The 17587-nt window shown below is 39.0% G+C and overlaps 2 protein-coding genes across 3 annotated transcripts in view; one reads left to right on the top strand and one right to left on the bottom strand.

The window, feature by feature from the left end:
* slc66a2 (solute carrier family 66 member 2) overlaps nt 1–6280 on the top strand; it is a 38680-nt gene extending 32400 nt beyond the window's left edge. For both annotated transcript variants that reach the window (XM_028036872.1, XM_028036873.1), the window contains one exon: nt 511–6280. In XM_028036872.1, the coding sequence (XP_027892673.1) occupies nt 511–721 (211 nt within the window). In that variant the 3' untranslated portion in view covers nt 722–6280. The remainder of the gene's footprint in view (nt 1–510) is intronic.
* A 2639-nt stretch (nt 6281–8919) lies between these two features.
* The window catches only part of kcng2 (potassium voltage-gated channel, subfamily G, member 2), a 51024-nt gene continuing 42356 nt past the window's right edge, over nt 8920–17587 (bottom strand). The window contains exon 3 of the mRNA XM_028036964.1: nt 8920–14027. Coding sequence (XP_027892765.1) covers nt 13200–14027 — 828 coding nt within the window. The 3' untranslated portion in view covers nt 8920–13199. The remainder of the gene's footprint in view (nt 14028–17587) is intronic.

Genomic DNA, 17587 nt, shown 5'->3' with positions numbered 1-17587 from the left:
ATCCTGCAGGCTAATCATAGTCAGTAGATTAAAAACCTGCTTTTAAATGGGCAGTATTACGTAAACACAAGTTTTTTGAGCTTTCCATCATGTTATAATATTATTCACTCTTGAATAACTTACCTGGAGTGTTGCTTTGATTCTTTTATGCACGTTTAAGAAATCCTTTAATCTCCATGGCAACCATTCAGTTGTGGAACTGCTGATTATACGAGCTACTTCTCAGTGTAAAGCGGGTAAAAACATTGTTAAACGCCGCTAAACGAAGAGGAGCGATATTGTGATGACTTCCTGAAGGCGGAGTTTCAGAAAGAGCAAGAGCTTCTTAAAGAGACAGAGGCCCAATTTCAAGGCATTAGATTAAAAAGTCAAACTTCTTTTAAGTAATATTTGATATTTGAGCAACTGAAGGTACTTCATTGTGCTTTATTGTCAGCTCTTTTAGATGAAGGATTTCTACTATAATACCTGCCATATTTGACCACACCTTCTCTTTGTCTTCCCTTTAAGCATCAAGATGGTGCTGATGTGGACCAGCGGCGACACCTTCAAAACAGGCTACTTTCTGCTCACGGAGGCCCCCATGCAGTTCTGGACGTGCGGATTGCTGCAGGTTTTTGTGGACATCGCCATCCTGTTCCAGGTCTACTACTACAGCCGCTACCCGCAGAAACCTGTGTCCCACACCGTCTCCCACACCACCAGTGCCAAAGCTCTCTGAGGTGTTGCCACGTGTCCCGAGGAAACTCCGAAAGGCGAGCGGCGAGGAAGGAGGGGGGGGGGGACGCCCAAAAACACGCACCAAAGGAGTTGCTGCTTCTGCACCTCGGCGGTCGCAGCAATACCTTGAGGAACGCTGAACAATCATGAAGACTTCTTTCTTTCCCGGCGCTGAAAATGCATGCATCGTGCAATCGCACCCCACTCAACAAATCAGCATGTGGAGGATTTTTTTTAAAAATTCTATATGCGTATATTTTTTGTTCCAAGAGCAAAAACGCAACATATGAGAATTATTGATATGTTCGGAGCTCAGAGGAAGGTGGATGAGTTTTTGGCACATGCTGATGAATGTTGCACGGAACCTCTGCCTTAAGACTCGTAATCAAACACGGCTCAACGCATTGCCAGCAATCCGAGTGGTGTGTTCAAAACCCGTAGAAATCCACGTTACTGAATGTGCAAACAGGCATGTCTGGTCTAGTTGGACAGAAGTTCAAAATCATTGTTTTGTTTTCTTTTGGGGTTTTTTTTTTTTTTTTTTCATAAGACCAAATCAGGAAGGAATTCTCTGAGAATTTTTTCTCTGACTCTCCAGGACGTTACACTGGCCTGAAAATGCATCATTTAGAAAAAACAATATTAGTGGCCTTGAGATAGAGATAAGAAACTCAAGTTCCCTATGGCAACATATGTTTTCTATCTGCCGTTGATAAAAAATTTTCTATGATTATTTTTATTATTACTCTGATGCCACAGATTTCAGCCTAAGCTTTGCTTTTTTTGCCTCCACTCGACTGCTGGGTTGTGTCATCAGAAGCTGGGCTGATTCATTGAAGCACATGGGTTTTATAATTTGGGTTACTGATATTGTGTTCATTGTTGATGCTAAAAAGTGTCTTGTATATGTAAAAAAAATAATAAAAAATTCAGCGCAGTTTTAGGACGCCCTCCTAACGGAGCTGGTCAGATTTTCTGCATATTCAGACTTTGTTCCCGATTCATTGCTGTGGACCGATTGCAAAAATGTAACCAAATTAATGCATTATTTAATAATCCACATGTGACATCGTCCATATTTTCTGGGTGAGGCACGATGTATCGCTGTTTCTTCTGTTCTATTTCTTCCCCTCAAATTTAAATCTTTCAAATCGTTAAGCAAATTTTAATACAAAACTTCCAAGATTTAATTTATGAAAAGGACAAAAAGTGACCAGACCAGCCTGGTTCTGTGTGAAAATGACATGAACACCAGCCGGACCCATGTCCGATTGGTCCTTATGTAGAACCTGCTTGACAACATGAAGTAGGCTAAAAGATCTCAAAAAGCTACACATCATATTTGAAATCAAATCGGAATAAATGTAATTATATTTATCAGGTTGGAAACAAACCCCTTTAGAAGTTTGTTTTCAGATTTTACACTAGAGTACACAGGTACAAAACACAACAAGTCCACCTCTGAAAGGTTTTAGGGTGGTGTAGTCAAAGTCTTGACTTCGAGATGCCATTATATGACAGGCATTTCATGCTCGTAGACCCTCCTAAGTGACCGTATTGATTGTACAAAGAGTGGGTTAAAAATTCTCTGCAGTAAAATACTTATTTCCAGTTACTGATTGTTTACGTTTTCACATGGGGTCAGTTTGGTTTGGATATCATTTTTCGTTGTTGTGTTGCCTTTTGCATTCATTTTTATTTGGTTGTGTTTAGTTGCGTGTTTGATAAACTGAAACAAAAGCCAAAAACAGAAGAAATCTGTAAATGGACAAATCCTTAATGCCACAGACCGTTTTTGTTTTTTTTTAAGTATTGCAAAATTTCATTCGCACTGAATTCTTTAATCCAGTTCAGGTCTTTCTCAGCATTCAGTTACCCTGGAAATTTAGATTGACAAATCTTAAACGGACAAAACCCCTTTTGTCAATTTAAGAACTGTTGTTCTTTTCTTTCCTGGATTCATTTGTAATTTCTCTTTTACAAACTTTGCGTTCTGTATTACTCTGTCCTAAAAGCCATGTAACAGACTGAAAGCACTTTGTTTTGAAAACGGTGTTGTGCAAGTTTAAATGTGAGAAAACGAACCACATATTTTGTTGTGTACAGACTGGGTCCAGTCAAATGAACCCATTTGACTGGGTTCATTTGACTCACAAGATCTTAATATCTTGTGAGAGAAAAAAAATTTCGCCGAATTGATTCGATTTGTGTAAATGGAAGTGTTTATATTCTCAATTTTTGTACCTCCCTTTTTTGTTTTGTTTGCTTTTGTTAGTAAGCAGAATTTTATACCTTTCAAATGAAAGGTATAAAATTCAAACTGTGCTACTGTGTCAGAATGAGGTATGTTACTCTGGCCATTGTGTCACTGTCTTTATTTTTATTTTTTTTACTGTTTTCCCCAATATTATTATATTATCAACCAAATATTTGGTCTTGAAAGGTTAATGCTAAGAACCTTAAGAGATCAAACTGTGTTTTCTGCCTGATCAACTAGAAAAGTAGGTTTGGCTGCTGTCAGTTGAGTCGCTCCATGTATTTTGTATTAAAACCTGAGGGAATCTTCATCAGCGCAGACAGAGAATCTGCATAAAGTCTTATGAGATTAGGTAATGTTTATATTAGGTCATTGGTGCAGTTTGTGATTTTTCAGCTCATCCTCTTTCATTTCTGTTGCTCACAGCATCAACAACTAAGGGATAATTAGAACTGCATTTTCTCACCTAGCTGTTAGCCATTGCCTGTGCATCAGCACCCAAAATATCTCCTCAATGTGAGCTAGCCTTTAGGAGTAATGGCTAGCTCACCTCAAAGCAAGTAACATGGATGTTGGGGTGATGTCAAGCTGACACCATTTTCAGTTGTAATTTTGAAAGCCAATTGGATTTGCCAAGTTTTAAAAATAAAGGTTTACAAAGCCTACTGACCAAACCTGCTGCTTTAGTCAATGCAAATTGAAAATGGTGTGTTTATCAGCATTTTCTACATACAATGAGAGGTTAAAAAAATAAGCATTTTGTTACCAAAACTGTAGCTATGATATGATATTGGATTTTGAAGTTGGGGCTTGTTAGAAAACTTTGACTCCTCACACTTATGACTTGAAGAGACATTCCAGTTGATATTCTACAACCTGGAACTTGGAAATTCAAAATCTACCAACTTATTGGACGGGTTTGACATTCCGAAGGTAATAGAACCACGATTAAAAATACCACTATCTCAGTAATAACACAAATCTAAAGCAACAATGTGTAGTATAATTTCACTGCTGTTATTAGAACAGCCTTCCAACAAGCTCAGTTTGCCAACTTTAGTTTTAAAATGCCATCGTCTTACCAAAGTGTTTTTCTTTGCAACTTGAAATACTTCCTAACAGTTTTTTTATTGTTTGATTTGTAAATGAACTAAGTTCAGCGTAGAAAACCATTTTCCCAGTCCCAACAATGCTTAGCAACAGGTCAGTACTGCATTACTACTGCATGTTCCACTTTTTTGTGGCATTTCATGGACAATAAACAGCAGAAATAATAAGAAAAATGTGGTTGATTTCAACATAATTTTTTACTGTACGAAGTCTGTTTACACAGCACTCTTCTAGTAAAGAGATTATGTAGCTGTTTCTCCAACCAGCTAGCAACATTACCTCATTATCATAACAACATTATCTCCTCGTCAGTATAGTGGCAGTATCCCTGACTGTCACGTGGGAGACCGGGGTTCGATTCCCCGATGGGGAGTGAAGTTTGTTTCAGGTCCCTCTTGAAAATGAGATCTAGATCTCAACGGGGTTTACCTGATTAAATAAAGGAATTAACAAATTAACATATTGGCTACTTTCTGTCTTACAGTTCTGCCTTTGTGGTCTGAAGTTGGATTTCTTTCTTTATCTTTTTGAGGTACAAGGCAGAAATACAATTAGAATTAAAACTGAAAAAAAGCTTGACTAGCAGCTTTAAGTTTGCTTTCCAACATAGCTGTGTGTATGTAAAATGCAGTGTAGATGGCTGGTGCTAAGCTATTTATTAGCACTTCTGTTCCTTATGTGTTTTAACTCTCAAATAAAGAGACAAACATTATTCATTACCGTACAGCTAGTAGTTTTCAATACAACAATTAGCACGTCCCTTGTTTTCTTACTAGCTAGATTTATTTTTTCTAATCAGAAAAACTAGTTTTCTAGTAGAAGCTAGCTTTTAGCCTTAGTAGCTAGGAGCTAGTAAGAAAACAACAGAATACTTCTAACTTGGGAGACATGTCTAATCAAGCTAACGTCTTAGCTAGAAAATTGGCATTGGCTTTGTAGCTCTGTTAGCATAACTACGCTTTAGTAACCTGCTGTAAAGATTGATGACTGTCCTTTTTTGATGTTGATACATATTACATCGTAACAGATCTTGTAGAAGATGACTTTATTCATAGCGTAAATTTCACAGGAATAAAAAAAATTATTGAAAAGCAAAGTGGTTAAAATCATAATTATATAAACATTAGTATGAAAAGAAGAATTCTTTTGGATTAAAAAGCGTATTAATAAAAAAATAATATGGCCTGTTGGCAGATTAGACCTAACACTCTCCAGCTTTATAGTGGCATGTTAATGATTATAAGGGCACAAAGGAGTACGACTCCTGTAATACTGCTTGGCAATGTTATTGCCTAACAGGACCATCGCATTGGTCCTGTTAGGCTACAGAGATTCAGATTCCATGTTTCAAAAATACAATTATTTATGATAAATGATTACCAAAGCTTGAGTTGTTATAAAATGTAACTACTTTTGTATTATGTCAACCTTCAGTATGTTCAACAAAAACTTCATGTTTTCCTCTGTCAGTGAACAGCACTATTGCTTACTTCAAATCTATTATATCCTCCTCCATGGCTCCATAGTGCAGCATATTGCTGTGCTCATCGTTGGCCAAATGAAAATAATTTCCTTTTTAGGGACTGACTGGAGAGCACTGATTTTAAGTTTCTTCTCTGTTTGTATTTTGGAGGAGGAGCACAGGCTGTCAGGCCTTCAGTGAGACCTGATTCTGTCCTCTTTTGCAGCAGAAACGTCTCTTCGTTTACACACGGACCGGCAAAACGCTGCTCTGAATATTTTTAGGTGGTAGAAGAAGAAAAAAGAAAAAAAATTTATCCACCTTGAGTGACTCTGTGGCAGGAGCTGAAGTGTACATTTTGTACGACTATTTTATTACATGCTTTTTGTACTATCTTTTAATGCCAATGTGAAGCGGTGAACGGCTGTTATTTAAAGTCTGTCGTCTGGATCAGATCAAGTTGAGCTCAGAGTGGGACTGTTTTTGACTGTTTCAATGCATCACCTTTTTTCTGTTTTCTCTCTAAACCTAGAAACCATTGGCTTTTTTTCCTTTTTCTTTTTGTATGTACCAAAAATATCAGTACCAACTGTTTGTTTTTATTGATCCTCCTGCTGTTGCTTCGTTTTTCCATGAAACTTTCGGTCCAGTTCGACGGCTCACGGACACTCTGGGCTGTTTACAGAGTGTTATCAAATGCATTACCACCCAATAAAGAAGACACTGCTGAACCTTGACTTTATTTTTTCCCCTCAACATGACGGAGATGCTTTTATTGTTTGTTTGTTTTCTGCCAGACATGCACAGTTACTCTGGGAACCATCAGCTGTCAAAGGTCGGAAGGAGCCCACCAGCTTTGGGTATCTGAAGCAGTGAGCAGCACAGAGATTACAACGAACACAGCGGAGACGATAACAGGAAAATAACACAGCAGAGTCACCAGACATAAAAGGGTTTTGAAAGGACGTTTTCCAAATAGAGAGACAATTTTTTCATATACTGAATTCTTTTCAAAACTTTCAGGCTCCATTTACCGAGATGCATTGGCTCTTTATGCGAGCACACATTAACTACTCAATCTGAGTTGGTTGTTGACTCCATTATTCTGTCAGTTATTTAATGTAAAAAAAAAACAACAAAAAAAGAAGTGTCAGTCAAAAACTGTCTATGACTGACATAAAAGTGGAGGAGAAACTAAATTACAGGCTGAGGGGAAAATTCATAAAAAATGTAATTCATAAAATAGTTCTGATCTATCTGCTCTTCAGTGCCATGTTTGTGATAAAAAAAAAAACACCTCGTCTGTCTCATTACTAATTTGTAGAGCTGAAACGATTAACCCAACTAATCTGATTAATCGCAATAATTTGATTATTGAATTAATTGTCAACTAATATAATCGATTAATCGTTTGTGACAAAGCGTTTTTTTTTTTTGCCTTATTTAAAACAGAAATTGAGTTAATTATTGGTGTCATTTAATTTATTTCTAGTGTTGCTTAAAAAAAGTTGAGTGGTTAATTGAAAAATCAGTAGAATGTCAAAAGACATTATTTGATTAATCATCAAAATAATTACTAAAAAGAACATTAGCTACAGTTCTACTGTTTTGTCTTTTTTTTGTTTCTTTTTTTTTTGCCCCCTGATTCTTAAAAGGATGCTTTGTTTTTTGGAAACTTTGTGTTGTTTCTCTTGTTTGTTTGTTTTTTTGGATTGGTTTTCTCTCAGGCTGGCAGCTGGCAGCTTTTATTTACTGAAGTCATAAAATCACTATTCCTTACAGTGGAGGTCGAGTAGGAAATGGAAATAACTTTAAATCTCCGTCTGCCAGAGCAGCAGGTACAAACTGGACCTGCACACGGTCGGTATAAACGGTCTCCTGACGTTTGGCTCTTTCTTTCTCAATCAGTTACAAAATGACCTGACCCCCTTTGTGAGGGGACAGGTGGTTCTGATGTTAACTCTGACTTGGATTGCTTGTGAGCTGCATGTGAGAATTTGCTCCGATGTTCACATGCCATCAACATCCTGTCAGGAGAAAATGAACAACCCAATCCTGGAAGTACACAAGATTTTCTTATTTTCTATTTTAATAAGTATAATTCATTATTCTCCTTCCACTTCAACCACTTTGTGTTGGTCTGTCACATAAAATCCTAATCGAATTTATTGAAGTAAGGGTGCACTGATCACAGTTTTCTGGAAAACCGTTGATTACCAATCTTTAAAAAACCTGACCTGCTGGTACCACTTTTTGTCTGAAATGTTGCTAACTATAAAGAAAGTCACTGAGTTGGTAGCAGTAGAGTGACTATTGTTAACTGCTAATGTCCAGACATGACCTGGTGGGCCAGTCTGTCAGTCAAACCTCTCTCACTGGAGAGCAGAAGAAGACAGTGGTTGATTTTTAGACCTTTGCTGAGGTAGAAAAGATCGGCTTCACATGTATCACCGATCTCCCAAAGTTAGGTAAATTGGCCCCAATAAATTGTCTGGCCGATAAATCGGTGCACTCCTCGTATGAACACCTTCATGGGACAGGATTAGCAAGAAAATATATTTAATAAACCAGACGCTCTGAAAACGTCTTCAAACGACTCGGACCACGTAGCCCCATGTTTATGTAGCTTAATAAAACGAAAACCTTTTATCTGCTACATCTGTGATGCCGGATGATCAAATTTACTGCGGCAACTTTTCACATGAAACGCTGCGACCGCAGAGACTCTTTGTGAGACAGCAGCGATTTGCTGGTAGCAAATGAGAGGAATTCACTGGACCCCGTTCGGTCCGTTGGATCCCTGGTGAACTCCTCATCCCTGTCGTCCTCTGAACTGTTGAGACGTTTCTGACAGAACGGAGCACGGAGGTCTCACTCTGCTTGGAAAGTCGTGCAATAATCCTGTCGCTGTTATTTTTTATGACTTATAAAAATCCAGGAGACAGAATATATTCATTATTGATGACGTTCGCTTTAAAAGAAGCATGAAGCTCGTGCCGATTTCAGAAGCTCATAATGGAGAAGTACGGCGCGTAATCTCCTGACAGTTTGAGTGCATCCTTGTGTATAATACATTGCTAAATCAAAGCCCCATTCACACAGGAATGTGTTTATTATAGTCTTTATTACATTTTCCAATAGAAGAAAAAAAAAAACGCACACCACTGTTCCTCAGGCTGGTGGATTTATGATGCAAACTGCAAATTCATTTCAGTTTAATGTTCATTCCAACACCTCCTCATCCCAGCTTAAAACGTTTCATGTTGTACAGAACAGTTTCTGGAGGGTAATGTGTTCAAGCTATTTTCCCTTTGGTCCTGCATTTAATCCAGAGATTCAGTCTGCAAGTGCAACATGTTGGGGGTTTTGTTCCCCCTCCCCCCCCCCAACAGCCTACAAAGTGGTGCTTTGGACGGTTTCACCATCAACAGTTTTTGGAGAGGTTTTGATTCGGTTATGCATTCGCTCGAAGTTGAAGATGCTGGAGAACGAGATTTATGTGAAGATTCTGGGAATTACTTTGAATCTTTGAGACCGTTTTAGAGAGCAGAGCACTTTGATTCACAGGCTGCAGTATAAACTGTCAGCCGCTTACAAAGCAAAACATTTACAAGACAAGATTTTGTTTGTCTGACTGATGTCATTTAAGTACTTATAAAAATCTAATATAGATAAAACCTCACCTATAGACAGGTTAAAAACATAAATAAAGAAAAGTTACCATAATAGAAAAGCTATATTATTATTTTATTATTTATTATTATTATTATCGGGGGAGGAAATCAAAGATTTAGACAAATGAGTTTTCTGGTCTCAACCAGGAAAGAACTCCCCTGGTGGGCAGGACAGTTACTGCAAGACAAGAGGTGAAGTTTGTTTTTTTTAGTGGGGTTGTCAGCAGATCAGCAGTAGAGTATCAGCAGCAGAAAAAGAGTAACATAAAATATGTTACTCTTTTACCATAATAACTTTGATAAAATACAATTCATTTTCTGTCTTTTCTATGTGAATGCCAAGGTTTTCCACTAATGTCACTGTTGGATTAAATTATTTTGTTGTGATCTGTTGTCTCACGGTAAGTAAGTGTGAATTATGTCTGGTGTCCCAAGTTGCGTTTGCATTCTCCACCTGTTCAGGTGTGGGTTCAAAAACCAAGCATCAAGAAAAATCCAAACTATCCCTCTGAGGGAATCAACAAATAAATATTTCTTATAAACAGATCTGTAAGTCATTGCTGTTCAAATTCAAGTAATTAAAGAGAATTATTTATATCTATTTTTGGTGAACTTTAACATTTTCTATGTAGCCCATCTGATGCAGAATTGGACAAAAAGGATCAATGAAAGTCATACGTAGCTGATAATATCATGTCTTCTTAGTCTAAAAACGAGTTACCAGGAAGAATCTGTTGAGATAGAGGTTTGCTTCCTTTCGGTTGTTTTCTCCCATTGTAAAAATGTCTGCATTACAACAGGTTGTCTAGTCCACCGCTCTGTTTTATTACAAATAGTAAAATAAGTAAAAATTGTGTAAAACAAAAACCTGTTGGTGAGCATTTCCAAAATGCTGCAAAATTAGCTGTTTATATCACATTCTTAAAATATTTATGCTGCTGCTTTTTTTTTTTTTTTAAAGGAAGATACCTCTATTTGTTTTTATTACCATCCCATAATTTCTAGTGCTCTACTTGAAACCCATGCGACATAAAAATTGTAATGAGCAAAGTCTAGACTCTCTGTGTTCATCCAAGTGCAGCCCAGACTTTTGGTCACAAAATGGTGGCTGTGTACCAGCAGGGACAATGTTACTCCAAGTCAACAGGTGTTAAACAGCAGTTACAGCAAAAAAAAAAAAAGGGTCAGATCAAAACATCAATCAACTTTGTTACATTCCCCCCCCCCCCGAAGAAGTCATGTTGAAAACGTAACATCTATGAGCAGAACAGGGTAAGAACAGTCGAATATTAAGCCCTTTGAACTTCATGTTTGAGATCTGATTATGCTAAATTAAAAAGTAGCAGGTGGGTTTATACTAATGTCTTCAAAAAATATTTGTGCTCTTAGTGCGAACAGTCTAAACTTTCATTATATTAAATTTGATCTTCCTTCAGCCATACTCAAATTTGTTTAGAGATCATACTTTAAACCCATTCTGGAAGATGCTAACAGCTCCTCTGATATTTAGCTAGGTGCTACCATGCTATGAAATATTTTGTTGTGAATTTTGTACCAGTAGAGGAAACTAGTCAGTTGTTAGGTCAGAGCTCAGTGCAGTTTTCTCCACATGAAAACAATATTGTACCAAGAAGGTTTGACATGCCATAGAGGAGCAGCAACGTGGCTAATCAATGTTAGCATAAATATTCTCAGTGATGTAACAGGGTTTGGTGAAACATGAAATAGGCACAAGTTGATTTAGAGGAAATGTGCTGGATACATTATACATCATGCAGCTGGAGAGGTAAAAACCTGGAATAAAGTCCCATCAAGTTTTCAGCTTAGCTTTGAGTTTTTTAAGGGTTACCACCTGAAAGGCCACTGTTATTTTAACTCTAAAACTGAACAATGTTGAAATTAAATTAGGGACACAGATGAACAACTTCAGGCTGAGTTTTACGGTCTGACAGTAAGTTTATCGGAAAGGTCAGAATTTTTTATTTTTTTTTTTTTGCAATTTCACGAAATACAGTTTTCCAAAAATAAAAGTTTTTCCTTTGCATCATAGTTTGCATTTTGTAACGCGCTTACAAAGTAAAGTTCAAGGGGTGTAAATATTTTTGGAAACTCTTAACTGTATTTTTTAAAATGATTATTTTAATACACACCCTCACACTGACTAATGTAATAAAATATCATTTGGTTTATCTGTCGAGTCTCAATTTTGAAAATGTCACGTTTGCAGATTTGTCTGCTTGGTGGTTGGGATGTAATTAACTCATTCAGCCAGAACTTTATGAGAACACTGCAGTGGATCTGACCTCATTTCTGTGCCTAATAAACAACGACTGTTTTAGCTACGATGTATTTAAGGGAACAGGAAAGTGGCATCTTTAAAAAGGGTCTGCATGAGGTTCAGTCATCCCATCGTTCTCTATAATAAATTACATTTTTTAACACCACTTTTTAGATGTAAATTGTGTTTCTTTGTTTTACGTGCGCATGATTTATTCCAACCTCGCCTCTAACAACTGGTTTAGTCAAAGACCAAAATGAAAATGTGAAGTCGAAACCAGATATTTACATGCACTCTATGTACGACGTCAAATCCAACCAAACAAAATATTTCTATTTTCTCTATGCCAAAATTATGAGAGGATTGTTTTAGACAATCATTTTCTTTAAAGCTGCCTCTCCATTTCATATTTGGTATAATTTTTTTTTTTTTGAAAGCTTCCCTCTTTTTCCCACCAAATGTCCTGAATATGGCCAAACATACAGAAAATTTAAGAAGACATTGGAATGTGTCTACAAACACGAAGGTCTATGTCAATTTCATTGCATTTGTAGACTTTTTTTTTTTTGGCTTCTTCCATGTCAACTGGTCAGAATCTTTCCCTTTGCCTTTGGTGTCGATACACATTTAGCAGCAAAACACATGAATCTCTGGTATACATCCATCCATAAGTGTGTATCCAGGTAACTCAAATGGGTTACAATCAGATGACATCTAAGGCTTTCTAATACTGTTCAAAGGATGTTAGTGGAGATTTCAGTAATTCTAACTCAGTGGTTCCCAAACTTTTTCTTGTCAGGGTGCCCCAAACAGCGTTAGCTTCTAGGTGGTGAACTCTATAAGCTAACGCTACAGGAAATGCTACAAAATATTTAAAGAAGCATCAACTTTTAGAATGTTTTTTCTCACATTTATTCTTCAGGGTGTTTCTTCTGTCTAGGTTTTATTCAGAATCTACCAGACTATGCTAGTTATGCTAGCAAAGCTATGCTTAAGGACCTAAGGCTTAAGGACCAAAGCAGCTTGACAAAGTTGACTGGCAGCAAATCAGAAAGATACACATGGAAAATAACATTTCAATAAAATATTTTAATTTATATTTTATAATAACAAAAAACTATGTTATGATTTTAAAAAAGTGATTAAAAATTTTATTTTAAAAAAATAGATTTTTTTTTTTTTTTCCAGTTTCGATTTTCTGAAGATTCTCAGCCGCCACCTGGTGGCCCCCACTTTAAACAACACTCTGCCAACTGACATCAAACTGGAAACGTTTGTCTAAGAAATAGATGCATGTACATATCTGGTTTCTGCTGTATGCATCTTCACATAATGCACGACTGACAAATGAGCAAACACCATCACTTCAGAATAAAAACACCGTGTACGTTTCAGTCCAGGTTCTGAAGAACAGAATGTGATGCTGTGGTGTTAGATTTCCTTTTCACAAGCTTCCCGGCCATCAGTCTTATGTTGCTAAAGGTGTTTCATCTAGGATATTGTGCTGTTTCTGAAAAGTTGAAGTAAGATTTGTGCAAAGAAAAAAAAGATTTCTGGCGACCCGCAGATATAATCTGATGCACAGGGACGTCCTGCAGTCAAAGCAGGGAAATCTCCCCCTTCTCTTCAGCTTGTCGTCTTTGAATTCTCATGACGGGTGTCACAGCTTCCACAGAATAGTCACTCAACCGTCGGCGTCTAAGTCTTCATGGACGCTCTAATCTCGGCTGCCCTCTGAGCAGCCATGGACTTCCTCCTGTGTGCTGCCGCCGCAGTGGCCTCCGCCATGCCACGGTAGCTGTCCGTCTCCTGCGAGTCCTCGCTGTTCTGCGACTTGGTGCTGTCCTGCGAGTCGGGCTTCTGCCTCAGTGCCCGGTTCTGCTCCTCTTTCAGCTCCACGTAGGAGCGGGAGAAGGTGTGAAAGATGGAGGTGACGGGGAAGGCCATGAGCAGGATGCCGCTCAGGATGCTGCTGAGTGCCACCACCTGCCCCGGGATGCTCCTGGGGACCATGTCGCCGTAGCCGACGGTGGTCATGGAGATGACGGCCCACCAGTAGCTGCCGGGGATGCTGGTGAACTCCTGCTTGGCGCCCATCTCGCTCTCGGCGAGGAACACCAGTGGCGCGAAGAGGGCCATGGCCACGCAGAGGAAGAGCAGCAGCAGGCCGAACTCGCGCGTGCACCTCTTCACCGTCAGGCCCAGTGTCTGCAGGCCCAGCGAGTGGCGGGCCAGCCTCATCACGTAGAAGATCCGCAGGGCCCGCAGGACCCGGAGGACCAAGCCCACCTTCTCCAGGTAGTTGTTCCCCGAGCCAGCGGGCTTGTCCCCCACAGACAGAGAGTCCACGATCAGGGTGATGTAGTAGGGGAGGATGGCCACCACGTCGATGACGTTGAGCGGCGTGCGCAGGAACGTGCACTTGCTCTGAGTCTGAATGAAGCGCAGCAGGAACTCCAGGGAGAACCAGGCGACGCAGACCGTTTCCAGGACGAAGATGTTGTAGCACCTCTGGAAGCACTCACCCTGCAGGCGGAGAGAGCAAAAGAAGACCAATGTTAGGGTTCGACGTAAGGACGTACACCGCTTTGCTAAAGTAGAGAGAAGAAACAGAAGAAAGTAGGCTGGTCCAAGAACAGACTAATGGTAAATGGGCTATACTTGAATGGGCACTTTATCAAATCCAGAGGACTCCAAAGCACTTCACTCGTTCACGCACACATTCCCATGCAGATGGCTGTGAGCTACCATAAATAACACATTTCCTAAAGCAGACATTATTCAAAAATGAGACGTTGTCTTTTTCAATAGAAAAAGTTTTCTTGTTTTTTTTTACTGAAATGAAGGGAAAATGACTCTTTGGGCTGTAACAGTTCCAGACCCTTGACATAACATGACAAGAGTCATGTTATGTTATTTGCTATATTACTATATTATTTCCTTCTAAACTCACCAACAGGTGGTACAACAATAATTCTTTCCATTGTTATCTGTAAAGGACAAATTTAGAGAATGCGACATATTTCATATCAGAAGCCAGATTTAAACGCCTCCACAGTTTTCTGCTGGTGTTCATGATGCTGTTAGTTCACTAATGTGCTCTAACAACCTATGAGGCCTTCCCAGTACAGATGGATTTGTACAGACAGGTGTTCTTATTATGAAAGTGACTTCTAAAAACAAGCTGCTAAACTGGATTTTATTTAAGGGGAGTGCAGTAAAGAACATGCCACATTTTTTTTTATTTTCCTTTAGAAAAACCTGACCATGTATATTCCTTTGTGCTCTATCACATAATCCACATCAGATACACTTCCCGGTTGCAGCATGACAAATGGGGGGAAAAGGAACCACAAGGAGTTTCCAAGCTTTTGATCCGATTCTTGAATTCATTCGTAGACAAAGAAGATTAGACGTCGCAACAAAGACGGGGAGCCGGTTCTCTCGCGCACAACAAAGAAGGTGCTGAAAGATTCATGAAATGTAAAAGCAAAAGGCTTTGATTGCCAAGACTTGAAACCCGGCCTGACCCACACATCAAAACCTGGGTGATCCAGAGGTGAGAGCTGGGAAAGGTGTAAAATGTGCAGATGTTGGAAGTTAACTGTCAAATGAGGCCAAGCACTGCTTCCCCCCGCGCCCTTATCGCTCTCTCCTCTTTGCGGTGACTGACCGCAAAGAGGTTCGTGGATGTTCGTGGATATTTGAGTTTGTGATAAGGGATTTATTGTGCGTAAAAGTCACACTGCAGATTGAAAGTGAACGTATTTCTTTTGTCTCAATCATTAATCATATTAAAGGCTAAACACATTTTTTTTCCTGTTAATATTAATGGACTAGACTAAGATTTGTGGAACCCGATGAGCCAATGAAACTTCCTGTGATTTTGAAGCATTGTTAATTTTGCAAACAGATGCAGTTGTGACTCATACAGCTGCTTCTACAACAATTTTTATGCTAATTTGATTAATCCAAGAAGATTTCAAAACACAAAACATTCGTACAAAGTCAGAGGGGCACCAGCCTGAAATTTGGACCAATATTAATATTGCCGCAATGGCCGATAACCAATGGTGACCATTTTTTTGATACCTTAGGGGGGAAAAACGACCGGAAACAGACGGCAACAAGATGGAAATAAAGTTCAGTTATTGATTTCTGTCCAGTTTAATCTTTCGGGCTGATACCGATATATTAAAAAAATGACTAATATCGGCCGAAAGCGATGCTAGCGTGCATGCCTACGATGTGGTATTATGACTATGCTGAGAAAAATAAAAAAATAGAAGAATTTAGTCTATGACTTTCTTCTCTAAATATTATGATTTTATTCACGTATTAGTTTGACTTTATTTTTGTAATTTAATGACTTTATTCTCATCATTTTGTTTTCTTTTATCTTTTAGTAAGAAGTGTGGCACCTATGAAGGAACAGATGCTTCCAGGGACTTACTCTTTTGGGGGGACAAAAAAACAACAAAAAACATTAGCCACTGACAAACTCAAGATGGTCGTCCAGTAAAGTGTATTTTTGCACAAAATTTGCAAATATTTATCACAGCTGACTCCTTCTAGTGTCAAATCATACACAATTGGAACCACAGAAATCATATTTACTAATAAGTTTTCGATTGTTCTAGATCGCGACTGTGGTTGTCATGGACAATTTATTTTTTGAGCTAAAATCGCCAGTTAGATGAACTGGTGGTGTTTGCTGCGTATCATGAGCCGTAGAAATCACATAGATTTTCTTGATCTTGTGCTTCCCTTTTTGGTGGACTTTTTTTTTTTAAATGGCCGCCATTGCTGTTATGGAGAATATACGTATGTGTGCAGTGAAATTGGCTGTGGTTGCTGCTGGTGGTGGGCACATAATAGTTGGTGCGGCTAAGAGAAAAACAGGAGGTCAATTCAAGTTAAAAAAGAGATAGAAACAAAAATACTTGCTTTCTGAAAAATGAGTAGTTTAAACAAAACATGTGGCACCTACTCCCATTTAGGTTCTTTCACTGAAATATTTAATTATCTGCTGCACTATATTGGTTTAAACCAACACATCAACGCAATTGGTTTGCACAAAACAGCATACCAACATCAATTCTTGCACATAAACCATTTTCTCATGAACTTGCTCAGTCAGCCTCATGCAGTTTTCAAAAGCAGACACTCAGCTCAGCATATGGCATGTGTTCCTTTTTCTCTTTTTTGCCCCCAGAGACCTGGAACTTGCAAAACCCATTAAGGAGCATGTAAATGACTGATCGGCAGAGCCAGAGCTGCAGTTTTCTCCTGCAGTCACGGCGGCGGCAATAAACTACTTAAGTGACAAGTTCGCACCAAAAGTAAGACGAGGCAGAATTGAGTTGAATTTAGAGAAATGAGGGAGTAGCAGCTCTAATAAAATGTGGCACAGGCTAATTTATCAAACGGTGGATATTCCGCCTCAACCGAAAACGTCCAGGTTTCAATATTTGGATGGATATTAGCTGGAATGGAGGTAATTTCACGCCCTCACTTCAGGGAGCGCTTGTAGTCTTAGGAAGTTTGCCTAATGTTGCTTCTGACACAAGATGGACGAAAACACAATAAAATGTGGCACTTTTCATTCGGCCTGGATACATTAGCATCACACTCCCACTTTTCCTTGAAAACTTAATGGCCTTTCAAGCCAAAATTGTCGACTGCAGGCGCAGAAATAACATATTTAATTGATCGCATTAAGTTTTGGCAATTGAATCGCGGCTGTCGCGCGTCGAGCTGAGTGCAGAACAGTGGCAGTAAACGCCGGTGACTTTGTGAACGTTTCCTTCTGCTTTTCCTGCCGACATTGTTCAGTTGTCAAACGAGGCAGCCCTGATGATATGGAGCATCCGTCTTTGTGTTCTCTACACCCGTTAACAGTCTGAATCCTGTCCCAGCAGGTGATGTACGCCCTGGACAGGCCGTCAGTCCATCACAAAGCTAACACAAACCCTTCACTGGTAAGGGCAATCAGGAGAAAGCAACCAGGCCAACAGGCCACAAGAATCCCTGGAAGAAAGTCACTAATATAGAGATCAAGCAGAGAGGCTTTGACAGAGATCTGA

The sequence above is a fragment of the Xiphophorus couchianus genome, chromosome 13 (assembly GCF_001444195.1).
Source record: "Xiphophorus couchianus chromosome 13, X_couchianus-1.0, whole genome shotgun sequence".
Lineage (NCBI taxonomy): Eukaryota > Metazoa > Chordata > Actinopteri > Cyprinodontiformes > Poeciliidae > Xiphophorus > Xiphophorus couchianus.
Note: the sequence above shows the minus strand (reverse complement) of the source record. Positions and strands in the feature narration are given on the sequence as shown.